This window comes from Dromaius novaehollandiae, chromosome W (assembly GCF_036370855.1).
Source record: "Dromaius novaehollandiae isolate bDroNov1 chromosome W, bDroNov1.hap1, whole genome shotgun sequence".
Taxonomy (NCBI): Eukaryota; Metazoa; Chordata; class Aves; order Casuariiformes; family Dromaiidae; genus Dromaius; species Dromaius novaehollandiae.
The window spans coordinates 22678777-22691750 of record NC_088130.1 but is presented as its reverse complement, the minus strand read 5'-3'; the positions used below and the strand labels follow the sequence as shown (position 1 = coordinate 22691750).

Genomic DNA, 12974 nt, shown 5'->3' with positions numbered 1-12974 from the left:
CCTCGCCGCCAGCGGGCTGGGGCGCCGCTCCTCCGCCGCCGCTGCCGCAGCCAGGGGCGGGCGGAGCCTGGGGAGCGGGCGGTGCTCGCGGCCTCGCCGGCCCCGCGCACCTCGCCTCCTCCGAGCGGGCAAGAGAAGCGAGGCTGCGCCGGGCTGGGCTGGGCTGGGCTGGGCTGGGCGCCTCCGCCGCCGAGCTCCTGCCTCTGCGGAGCCGGGATCAGGTGGAGCGGCCGGAGGGCGGGGGAGCGGGCGGGCATCAGCGGCCGCTTCCTTCCCGGTGGCTCCCCGCCGCTCGCCTTGACGGCCGCGGGTGGCTCGCCCGGCCCGGCCGCGCCTCCCCGCGTGGCGCTGTCAGAACCGCGGGCGCGGGGAGGCGTCCGGGGCTGACGGGCGGGCCGGGGGGCGGCGGTGCCCCGGGAGGAAGGCGCGGGAGGGAGGGAAGGAAGCCGGCGCGAAGGAGGGCGGGTCGCGCGGGGCGAGAGGAAGGTGGCGCGGCTGGCTCGTGCCGGGAGGAAGCCGGGGCGAGCGGAAAGGGGCGGGGGGCTGCCGCGGGGGGCGGAGGAGCGCCGGCGGCGGCACCGGCAGCATCATCACCTGGCGCTGCGGCGGGGCGGGGCGCGCGCGGCGCCTTGCGTTGTCTCCGGTGCGGTGCAGCCCCGGGCGCTGGTTGGCGGTTTAAAGCAGCGGAGCCGCCGCCGCCGCGAGGAGGGTTCAGAGCAGCCGCTGCGGCTTGAGCTCGGCCGCCTGAGGAGGAGACATGGAGGGGAAGCAGCAGCAGCCGCCGCCCGGCCCCGCGGAGCAGAAGGCGGTCGCCGTGCCTGGGGCCGTGGATGAGGAGCCGCGCCTGGAGGGCAAGGATGCCGCGGCGGGCGGCGCGGAGCCCGGCGCGGGGCTGGCGGCAGCAGCGGGCGATGCGCTGGGCAGACCGCTGGGTCCCACGCCGAGCCAGAGCCGTTTCCAGGTGGACCTGGTCGCCGAGGGCTCCGGCCGCCCGCCGGAAGCGCCCGCGAAGGCGGGCGGGGAAGGCGGCGCGGCGGGGAAGGGCAGCGAGGAAGCCAAGGGCCGGTTTCGGGTGAACTTCGTGGACCCGTCGGCCGGCGACGAGAGCCCCGGCGAGCCGGGCGGCGGCAGCTCGGAGGGCGGCAATGTCAGCTTCCAAAACGGCGGCGACACGGTGCTCAGCGAGGGCAGCCTGCACTCGGGCGGGCACCACCACTACTACTACGACACCCACACCAACACCTACTACCTGCGCACCTTCGGCCACAACACCATGGACGCTGTGCCCCGCATAGACCACTACCGCCACACGGCCGCCGACCTGGGCGAGAAGCTCATCCGGCCTAGCCTGGCCGAGCTGCACGATGAGCTGGACAAGGTGAGCGGCCGCCGCGTCCCCGCCCGCCCGCCGTTAGCCGGCGGCCGTTGCGCGCGGCCGTTACCCGCGGCCCGGCCTGTCAGGGGGAGCGGCGGCAGCCCCCGGCCCGGCGCGCCCTCGCCGCCCGCCAGGGCCGCCCCTGGCCGCGGCGGTGACATCTCGGCGACATATTGACTCCTCTGGGCTGCAGTGTGGGTAGGTTTCTGTAGGAGGAGAAAGCCCGCCGTGCTCCGAAAGATACCAGCAGTGCAATTGAATTGAGTCATTTAGATCTTTTTGTTCTCTTTCAGTGGTGCAGTGGGTCTTTTCTCCCCTGTATTTCTCAGAGGTAGACACCCAACGTAAGAGAGACAGATAATTGTATGTCTGCAGGGCAGATGTCTTCTCCAGAACTGAGAAGAGGGTCTGTTGTGGAGTAGATCAAGCAGTTTTTCATTTCTAGTCTGTATTGCCTTCAGCAAATAGGAAGCTCCAGGTCTGCAAGGAGTATTAGGTTGGGGAGGGGAATGAAAATGTTTGGAAGAGATACTTTAAAAAAAAATACAAGGATGCACTAGCTTTTAGTGGTGATGAGATGTTTATCTCCTGCTGAAAAGGCATGCCATCTCTTCTCCCTCTGCACATATAATGCTGAACCAAACGGTTGTCTTGCGTGATGCTGAAGGTAGCGTAGATAAGAGCCGAGGCTCCTTCATGTTAAGCAATCCCTTCAGTCTCGTTAAATAGCCCTGCCTGTGAGGGCTTTGTGAAGAAGACTTCAAAAATTTTCAAGCTGTGCATGTCAAGTTTTTTCTTTTTTGGAGTAGTCGGCATGTTATTGGAGATGAGGTATGATGAAAGCTTATTTGCATTGTCTTTATTAAAAGACAAGCTTTTGCTGAACCTGGAATTAATTTGATCCAATTCTTAGATCCTATTAAAAGGGAAGCCAGATTAGACTATCACAGTGCTGTTTTCATGCAGTCTGAATATTGCCTCTTGGTACTTGGCCATGCTCTAATAAGTACATATTTTAGAGGGTTTTCTGCTGGTTTAGTGAAAAAAGAGAACATGTGGGTTACATCTGAATGAAGTGAAGAATATTCTTCTTCCAGAACTCTTTTCATCTTATCTTTCACTCCTTATGTGTTTTCTTATGGAATTCCACCTATGCTCTTTTAAGGCTCTCCTGTTTCTTTTAATATCTTGCTGTGTTTGACATTAGTTTGTGTAATATGTGGCACTGATAAGATTCCGTCTTTATTCTTTATATATAATTTATGCTGTAGTTACATAATTCCTAAGATAATGTAGTAGCCCGCATACTACTGGAAAGAGGCAAGAAGAAAGATGTACTTACTCTGCATGTTTTTTAAGGGTGAAATTCCTGCCCTTTAAAGTCAATGGGATAAACTCATATTGGTTTGAATGAAACTGTTCTGAACACGTTTCCCTCCCTGCCCTGTTTCCCCCCCGCTCCAAGCTATCTGTAAGGCAGTGAAGTGCAGCTGAACTGATTTGTGATTTTTTTCGTTCCATAAGTATGTTTCTTGAAACCATGACTCTTCATCTGTTTAGACAGAAGTCACTTTTGGTGTCGCAAGGAAGTATCTTTATAGAATGTCTAAGATTAGATATCAAAATCATTACTAACTGTAACAATAAATTACTGCTGCATTTTGGGTCTCCTCCTTAAGAGTTACTTTCTTCTTTAGTCTGATTATAAATTAGTATTCAATGGGAGTGGCCAATTACTCTTTTGTGCATAGAGTTAGATAGACTGTATATAAAGCCACACAACATAGATGAAAGCAGGCTGAATTTTTCCAAATTTCTGACTTCTGGCATACACAAGGATGAGAGGGAGAAGTGTGCAAGTCCTTAGCTATTCTTCCTGTAAGCAGAACATTACCTGAATTTTTAACCTTGGCAGACAAGATTTGAATGTGTTCATATTGTAGCAGTCAAGGAAGCACTTCATGACACTATTGAGACATTTCAGCACAGAATTTAACATATTCTAAAAGTATAGTTTTTAAAAAGCTTGGTTTTTTCATATTTCATTAGAAAGCATAGCAAGGAATTTTCTGGGTAGGTTATGGTATACAGGAGCTGTGGGTGGACCTAATTCCTGAATCACACTCAGAGTAGTTGCATTATAAGCACTATTTAAGTCAAATTACTGTTTTCTAAAATGTCATGTATGTCTTTTGTGGTATGGATAGGTATCTACATGAAGAAGACTTATTTTTTTTAAAGTGTTGTTTCAAAAAAAGAAAAGGGAAGGGGAATGCAGCCTGCAATTTTTTGTAATGCTTGATATTATATTTCACTATTCATTCTAAAAGCTGTCATGTGCATAAACGTCAAAAGTTAAGTTGGTGTTCCGCGTAGTGAGTAACTTGGCCGTTCTGTTGTAAGAGGTTTCACTTCCAAAGCAATTAATGTGGTAGGAAGCAATGAGACTTAAAATGAAGAAGGGAAGCACTTTTTCTACTTTAGAATTATAGTAGTTTGTGTGAAATAATGTTGCGAACACATGCCTTAATAAGGGTGTGTCAAACATAATAATAGCATTGAATACTTGTGTTTTTCCCATATCCAGAGTATAAAATACACCACATCTGTGATTCTACATTTGCTTTCTGGCCAGAGAGAGCTACCAACTCTTAAATCAGAAAGGTGCCATAGTTTTTTTCTTTTTTTTAATGCTTACAAAACTCCATTGTGCATTTTTGTTTGTTTTTATCCAGACTTTCAGGGGATCTCTTGTTTCCATTCACAAAGTGACATCAGTTCCTGCTAATTACTGGTCATGGTCTCTAGTGTTGAATAATACCTTACATTAAGGATAGGATATTTTCCTGACTTTTACAAACTTGAAAAATTAAACTTCTTCCTTTAGCTGTGATATTTAGCACTAACTTAACTTGCACAGCATGTGTGTCAAAGAGTTAGTACGGCAACTGGTATGGCCTAATACCATTGAATAAAACTGGCACTAAATGAAGATTACTATTATGCCTACAAAATGCTTGATTTGCTGTAGGAAATATAATTGTTTTTGATTTGGTTAGCTGCTTGACCTGGCACATCAAAGTTGGCAGTTATTTTGTGTCAAGATTGATCCAGAACTCTGTTTGCTAATAATGTGGTTCATTGCTCTGAATTTAGCTATTTCATCTTACAGTTAAAGCTTGTGCTATTCCTTTTTCCTTTTAAAAGGTAAATATATCTGGGGACTTGTTCCAGTAATATTGAGGCTAGTGCCAATGAAAGGGCAGAAAAATGTTTTCTTAATTTTGTTTACAAGAGTCGTGTTTAACTGTTCTTCTGGTTCTGTTCTTACAGAAAAACACTGTTTGAGGAAGATGTGCATATACATACACAAGGGGTACCTTATGACAAGATTTTGTCTTGCTGTCATGGTAGGATAGCTGTTTAATCACCTCAAGTGTTATGTAGTCCTTACAACAGTAACTTTTATAGCACGAGAGTTGAGGAATTGCTCTTGAAACTGTGCGGAAATGCACCTAGGGGCTGCTCTGATGCTCTAATTTGGATGAGTTGCATACTACTGAACTTGATCTACCATGGTCCATTTCAAGCAAAGGGGCTTGTCTTTAGTTATCACTGGTTGTAGATAGCCAAGGTGATCAGTCTGTTGCTTATCCAATTAGTATGAATTAATTCTCCCTGTCTTTAGAGGGAAGGTAGAGGGAGTTTGGTGATTCTGTTACAATCACTAATCTCATAGATAAAATGCTGCTTTGCAGTAGTATCAGCCTCCAGAGATTTAGAGTTGAGAATAACGACTATTGGCAAAGAAGTTGAACAGCAACCGCATATTATGTGCTGTAGGATTTTGTTGCAGTTGCAGCAATGTCCTCTCCCGTGATGGGGGGAACAGTCTTCAGACATCAAGAAGATTAATAGCTTAGCTTTTATTTATTTATTTATTTTAATTAAAAGATCATCTTGCAGTTTAGGAATATCCGTTCTGCCTAGGTCAGCTAAATCTGTAAGTACAACTATAGTATGTAAAATGAGTTTCATCTTTACTTTGAAATCTGCCTTTATATCTTCCTAAATGGAAGAATCACCCTAATATTGTAGACCTTACTGTTCTGCTCTCTAGAAGGCGAATGCTTCTAAACATTCAAAATTGGACAGTGTTTTAGTTATCCACTGCCATGAGTTAGTATATTATGTTTTTAGACTAGCATCACCTTAATTGGCATGGTTATTTTTTGAAGACGACGACACTTTGCAGTATGTGAAGGGTTTTGACTTAACACGTCTTTTGTTCAGTGACTTACAGCTGCAGTAAGTAGATAGTATGTGAACCAAGCCCTCTACTGGTAGTTTTGTTCTGCTGTTTAAATGCTTAATGAGCATACTAGTTGGTTCCCTTGACAGACTAGAGGCAGTGATCTCAGAGAAAGATCTTCACTTTCCTTTCCCCCATCACCCCAAAACAAAAGACATTTAAAAGTGCAACTGTGCACTCTGTTTCCTCCCACACAGAAATCTATGCATCTGTCTTCTGATCTTGGAGAGAGAAGTAAGAAAAAAGGCAACACTACTGATAGTTTTGAGGCAGGATGGATTGACTTTGACTCAGTTTAAAAAACTATAATTATCCAACCTATCTTTCTAGCTTTGATTTGTACATTCTTGAAAGAGCATTGTGATCTTCATATATGGTAACTGTTAAAATGTTAACTTAAGCTTAGTGGAAAGGTTGCATTTAGCACTGCTTGTTAACAAAGAATGTATACGCTCTTGAAAATGGTAAATGACTGCTGCACATCTAACCTTTCTTAATTCTTGATTTGTTTCAGTACAATATCTGAAGAAAGAGCAGAGATCAACTAAAGAGGCACAGAAGAAACTTTAGAAATTCTTTACTAGGATCATAAGACTAAAGGTGATTCTAGATTGCTTCTAGGTTGTCAGGGTAGCTGACCATATCATGTAAAGTCTGTGTTTTTAAAAACTATTTCCTCCCCTTTCCCCCTGTTAAATGAAGACTGAGGCCCTCTAGCAGATCAGAGTCTCTTAATGTCTTGTTGCATCTTACTCATGGGCAGTAGGCTTCTCAGTTCTTGAGTCAATATAATTTAATTCAGATAGCTCCTTTCCTTTCTTGTTGTTCTTTATATTTTTAAAGAATATTTGAGTTTTCTTTCTGAACATCATCTTACCAAAATAAAACAAGGCAAGCTCTTTTAGTCTTGTTTTCTGTACTTCAGGACTTCTTAGAAGCCTGTAGTTTGTAACTGTTCTCGTTCATCATTCTTAAAAATGTTGAGCTCCATGCACCTGTGCCAGAAGTTTTACCAGCATCACATGAAATGGCATTTCAATGCTATTTTTATCTCTGTTTAGAAAATCCTCACTTTACTTGTCCTGATATCACACCTGCCTTTTTTCTTTCTCTCTCTCGCTCTCTCCCTTTTTCTTTTTTTTTCTTTGATGATGGTGATAGTTAATATACTGCTCTGTCTCAGCAGCAATTCATATTAGTCCTCCAGGATTTGTGTTTTATAAGGCCATGTGCATTTTGTAATTGTAAACTGCATAATGAATGATCTGTTCTTTGTGATCATAGTCCTTAGTCCAAAATGCCTGTGGAACAACAGAATCCTTGAACTGTCTTCAGCAAACCACTAGTACTGTTCACACTACTTTCTTTCTGTTTTATTGCAGAGAAGCTGGAGATAACTGAATGGTGTTAACAAGTTATAGTTGTACAGCCTGAGGGTGGGCTGCTGCTGAAAAGGTTAAACTCTTGTGCTCTCTCTTGGGCTAACACTTGTGTTTACATAGCTTTGAGTTGGATATGGGAACTGGTCCGGCTTACAGAAAGCAAACAAAAAACCCGAAACCTGCAGAAAGCTCCGACTAGATAAGGTGGGTCAGTTTTCTGATCCAATTTGCTGTGCCCCATAAGCACTAATGGCAGCAGAAGAGAAGGCCTGGTAATTTGCAGGTGGAGAAGAGTACAACTAGAGAAGGTGAGAGTGCCCTTTTGGAGGAGCCTGTCCTTTAATAAACTAATCTTAGCTGATATGCTGTCACTATCAATAAGACTAGTTCAAGAGCAGAACCTGAAAAAACAGCAATAATTTCTCTCTAGCTTGACGGACTTCTTTCAGTGTAAGCTGTTTCAAAATTGGTTAAAGAGGAAGGAGCTGCAGAATGAATATTAATCTTCATCTTCATATTAACTTTTCCCCTCTTGGTAGTGTATTTGATTAGACCTCCTCTGATTTCCTTTCTTGGAGGGGAAAAAAAATCCTTGCAGAGGAGGAGAATGGCAAGATCAATATCTTGGAGTAATTCGAACTGGTATGCTGTCTTCCTCTGCATCCTTCAGAACTTTTTCTAAAGCCTCATACAATATTCAAGTGACATGGGCAAACACAAATCAACCTTTTCTCCTCTTTTTTGATTATAGGTAATAGCAGTTACAGTATGCTCATTTGTTAACTATTAAAAAAAAACCTTACTACCAGACTTAAAACTGTTATACCTTTCTTTCAGTACTTTGGGAGTCCAGTCCTTGCAGCTTGAGAACATGGAATGCCTTTGATTTATTTCTCTACTTTATGAAGCTTAATCAGCATGTTGAACTTACTAAATCTTTTTTTTGTGTGTATATAAACTAAGTAAATGTATTATCTGTGGCTGATGAATTTAGCTGACTTGGGATTCTGGCAAGTAACAAAATAATTCCTATCCAATCTCAGTCTGAAGCCTTTTTAACAAGGAAGCTTCTCTCTTACATCTTCATTTCCCGAGTTAATTTTTCTGAAAACTTACTGTATCATATTATTCAGATTTCTGAATTCAAAGAAAATAGCAACATCTGTTGTAGCTGTAGAGAATGCAGTGCCAGCTTAGTGTTTCAACTTACTCTTATTCTGAAGGTTTGCATGGTACAGAAACCCCTAAGACTGTTCCTAGTAGGGTACTTTTGAGCTGGAAGCAGTTTGGCAGCTTTGGCTTGAATGTAATGTTGCACCAGTACAAGTGCTGTGCTGTGTAAATCTACCAGCTTGGTGCTAGCTCAGGGTACTGTGCCTTTAGCCATATCTCCCACTTCGTGGTATAACTTATAAAAAGTTCAACCAATGCTGAATTGATTTTTTTTTTTTTTTTTTTTTAAATGACTTCTGTAGGCTGTTTATCTGTTATAAGACTATGGTTTAAATGTGGTTTTCACAAGCTCATTACATTTAGAAATAGAATTCTAATTAGAAAATGAAGTGTTAATAAGGTTACTCATGCTGTTCTGTCATATGGTTACCCTCCCCCCTCAACTCCTGAATGAGAAATATGTAATATTCTGTTTTGCAGAAACAGATGAAAATTATAAGGTGCTAAGAGCAAGAACTCTTCAAACTAACCTATTTTTGGGGGGATGGTGTAGAAGACTTGGAAATTCTCTGTATTGAAAACAAGTTTTTCAGCAAGACAAACAGGAATTCTTTTAGCTGTATTTACAGAACATCATATTTCTTGATTCATAATTAAATATGCAAAACTGCTATGTAAGTGTCTTGCTAATAGAATTTGATTCAACTCTTAAGCAATTAAATGCTGCATCTGCTTCATTCTGGAGAACAGGAAAATTGCTGAAACACTTAAAAGCTCGCTAGCTGTTAGAGACGTATTAGCCTTATGTTTTTCAGATAATCAAGTGAGACTTATCTGTGTTCAGAACTGGATCTGTTGTCTGGAGAAGTGTGATGTCTCTTTTCATCTCAATGGATATTCAAGCGAACATGACAATCAATATGCAGTGATGAATAATTACTTTGGTTATCATTCACAGTACAATGATTCTTGTGGAAAAAATCAAATGTGTTAGTGTACTAAGGGAACTAGTAGTTTGGGTCTGGGGAGGGCAGGGAATGAGTTAAAGGTTTGAGCTTATGTTCCTCACCAGACGGTCCTAATTCTCTGCTGTAAAGATCTGTAACATCTGCAGGGTAAGATTTGACTTAAATTGGAAAGGGCTTAATGTGCGCACACGCACGTGCACGCGCACACACACGCACACACAAAAAAGCAGGAACATTTATTAAACATAGTGATCCACGAGAACCAGAACTGGGATGTGAGTTTTCTAAACATTAATGCATATGCTCTTTCTAGCTAGGATGCGTTTTCCAGGGGTGAAGTACTGTATGTGTATTTCTTCCTCTTATCTTGGACAGATTGGTCACACTTGCAGTTTGTACAATAAGCCATGCCTCCTTTTTTTGTGACTAGATGTTAATGATGCAGTTTCCTGATAGCTAGGATAAGTGGAGACTTTTCCAGGTATTTCCTGGCAAAGGAAAATTTTTTTTAAATTATTTTTTGATGGTGGCAGATTATTTCTTGTCAGAAAGGCCAGACTTTTCCTAGCATATTTCTAGGAGTGAGGAACATGAACACTGTGAATCTATCATAGGGCGGCCACATTGAACAGCTGCTGAATGCTGAATTCCCTTTTGGCTTTCATTTTCATATGATCAACTTGTCCAGAGTATTCATTCCCTCCTGTACCCAAGGAGGGGCATGTGAACTGAGACTTGAGGATGTAGAGAGTATTTTTTATTTTTTGTTTTTTAATCTGAATCTTGCTGCAAAACGCTCTTATTCTGTAAGTAATGTTTTTGGTGTGGGAGAAAAAAAAACTATTTAAATTGCCAATAGGAGACCAGGCTATTGTGTACCTGCAGCACCCCATGTTTGAAAGGGTTTGGACCTCGTTATTGTATGCTGGGTGCAAGCTTTCAAATCTTGCTGTCTAGGCTTGAATGCTGTCCCCTGCAACTTTCCCTCCCTAAATATAGTTAGTCTTCCTCTGTTTATTGAAGCCCAGATCACAAAGCTTCTAAACCTTGACTTGTTTTAAAGAAATGCAAAGATTTGAATCTGAACTTCCTATACTATTGTTATAACAATTAGACGAAACAGTGTTGACCCTGTCTCTGTTTCGAGATGAGTTAGCAAGCAATCTGCCTTGATGGAGACTTTATTTTGATCGGATACTTAAGTAAGCATTGCGCTTTTTTTTTTCCCTTGTAAAAAGCTAAAAAAGTGAAGTTCATAATGATACACTGGAGGAAGAAGGCAAAGAAAGGGATGAGATCAAACTTGGAATACTGTGCAGTGTTCAAATGCCTGGATTACTTAATGTGAGGTGACTTAATGATTGTGGAATATTGCTATGCCATCTACTGCCCTAAGTCTTTCCCTCAGAAGGAATCTTTCCTAAAATATCCAGAGGAATAACAAAAAGAAAAAGGGGTGGAGAGAGATTATCACAAACGTTGATTAAATTGTGTAGCTTGGCAGGGAGGAGGTAAACTCATTTCTCTATCTCCTTCAACTCCACTTTTTTTCTGTTCTTCTCTGCACGTCTGTCTGTTGAGGTCATCAGATCAAGTTCATCAAGATCAACCAAAGAAAAGATTCTCTTTATTTTCACCAATTAAAGTGCTCTTATGTATGGGCGGTTCTTCTTGTTGCTTCACTTGCAAGTTGCTTCCCATCCTTTTTCTTCAACCAAATGTTCACCAGAGTGAAAAATTCATTGCTTTGGTGTGGCTAGTAAGCTGTATTAGAGAGCACTCGATAAAAATGTATGCACGTAAGACCTAAGTGATGGTGAGATTAATAAAGATGACTCCTGTCTGTCCTGTATAAGTATGCTATCATGCAATGAGAGTGGTATGCTGTTAAGCTGAAATCAGCCGCTTGAGTAGGTTTCTTGATAAAGTCTTGCTAGCCTGGCTTATTCTGCTGCTAAGAGTTGGGAGGAAGAATGGATAGCTCTCTATCTTGGAAGAATTAAAGCAAAAAGGGATTTTAAAATTGAATAGTATGTAATATACATCTGTACAAATACTGCTTAATGTCTCTCTGTCAGAAATGGCATTGAGTTGCAAGACACTGAAATACAAGCTGATAGCAGAGACTTGTAGTTGACTAATTCTCCAGTTGACATGTTAATTGTAACTGTAAATTTTTCTTCTGCCTTTTAAAACTGTTCCACTGTGATCACAGTACTTGGCTTAAGATAACATTAGTGTTCTGTGCTTGTTGCAATTGCTTAAAATCTCTGAAAGTGGAAGCCAAAGGCATTTGCTGCCATATTTAAAATATGTAGTTGTAGAGAAGGTAATACAGCCAAAGCACTTAAGTTTTGCTCCCTTGGCTGTAAACATGAACCATTGGTTACTAGTCTCAGTCAAAGAAAACCCTTTTCAAGCTGTTTGTGTTGGATTCAAGGAATCCAAGTTTTAAGAACAGATCATGTTTTATCTGGGTAATGTATTTCCTGTTGCTGTAGGTAACTTCTGGGTGCCATTGAATAGGTTAGTAGACTTCTTTAGGTTATGACTTAAAGGTATTGGAGCCAGAGTGCATGGTAGCAGCATTTCATATGCACTTAAAACAAGGAGAAGCACACTGCAGTGGAGAGACAATGGGAATTATAAATTCCAGGAGCAAGTTGCTCATTCCTGGCTTAAAACTAATCAATGAAGTACATAATATGCGAGGCATTGACTGCTGAATTGTTTTGATCTTCAATCAATAGCTGTGACTGAACGCTACATATGGCCAAATGTTTGTATTTATTTTTGGTGTTTGAGAGCTAATGCTCAGACATTGATCTGCATTATTTATATTGATTGGAATTCTGTAAAACAATACTTCCCTTAAAAAAAAATAGTCTGATACTGAGCTCCACTGGTTATGAATGTATTATTTAGTATAAATGGTTTCTGAAAGACTGGTTGGTAGGATTTCTTTTCCCAAAATTCCTTGAAAGTGTGTGGGGTTTTTTTTCTTCTTTTTTCTTTCTTTTTTAAATTAAAATGCTAAAGGGGGGTTTGGTTAGAGATGTCTTGACATGTATTTTCTGTCATTTTTCTTCTATACTTGCTACCTGACTGGTGTTTTTTTACTGGTAGCAATACTGATCACTCAAGCTTTCAGTCTAACTCCTGAAAAACCTGCTGTGGAGCATCTAAAACTGTTTCTTGAACTTGGCAACTTTATTTTTAACCAAAGAATTATCAGGAATTTGTAAGCTGCTTTATGTGTCTATGGAAGCTCTTCTCTTTATGAGTAGCAGTCCTAAAGTGAAAGATAACTATGTTCAGTTGGGTATTACCCTGCCTGAAGCATTAAATATACTTGCCAGATTGTGTTATATCTGTAGATAAGATGTAATTAGAGATGTAATCAAGATGTAAGAAGTGATAACCTACTTCCAGTTTTAGGATCTGTTCTTTCCTCACTCTTCTTTCATCAGAATGAGGGCTATAACGAAGAATGGATCTATGGCTGGGCTCACTCGTTCAATGTCTTTTTAAACTTAGAACTGTGGCAGGATGAGACTTCTAGCAGACATATCCTACAAAAAATCTTCTAACAGGCAAATGGCTCTCAGACTAGAGAATTTAAGTCATATGTTAATACTTCCATTTTAAGACACTGCAGTCTGTATCTGAGCGAGTATTACCAGCTTTTGAGTATCTTCTCACCTTTGTAACTGGTAAAACTCTCCTTTTACGTTATTGTATCCATGAAATTCAGAAGTAGATCA

General features: G+C 42.0%; 1 protein-coding gene across 2 annotated transcripts in view; it reads left to right on the top strand.

The window, feature by feature from the left end:
• Nucleotides 1-601: 601 nt before the first annotated feature.
• LOC112992374 (solute carrier family 12 member 2) overlaps nt 602-12974 on the top strand; it is a 66909-nt gene continuing 54536 nt past the window's right edge. For both annotated transcript variants that reach the window (XM_064500499.1, XM_064500498.1), the window contains exon 1: nt 602-1378. In XM_064500499.1, the coding sequence (XP_064356569.1) occupies nt 758-1378 (621 nt within the window). In that variant the 5' untranslated portion in view covers nt 602-757. The remainder of the gene's footprint in view (nt 1379-12974) is intronic.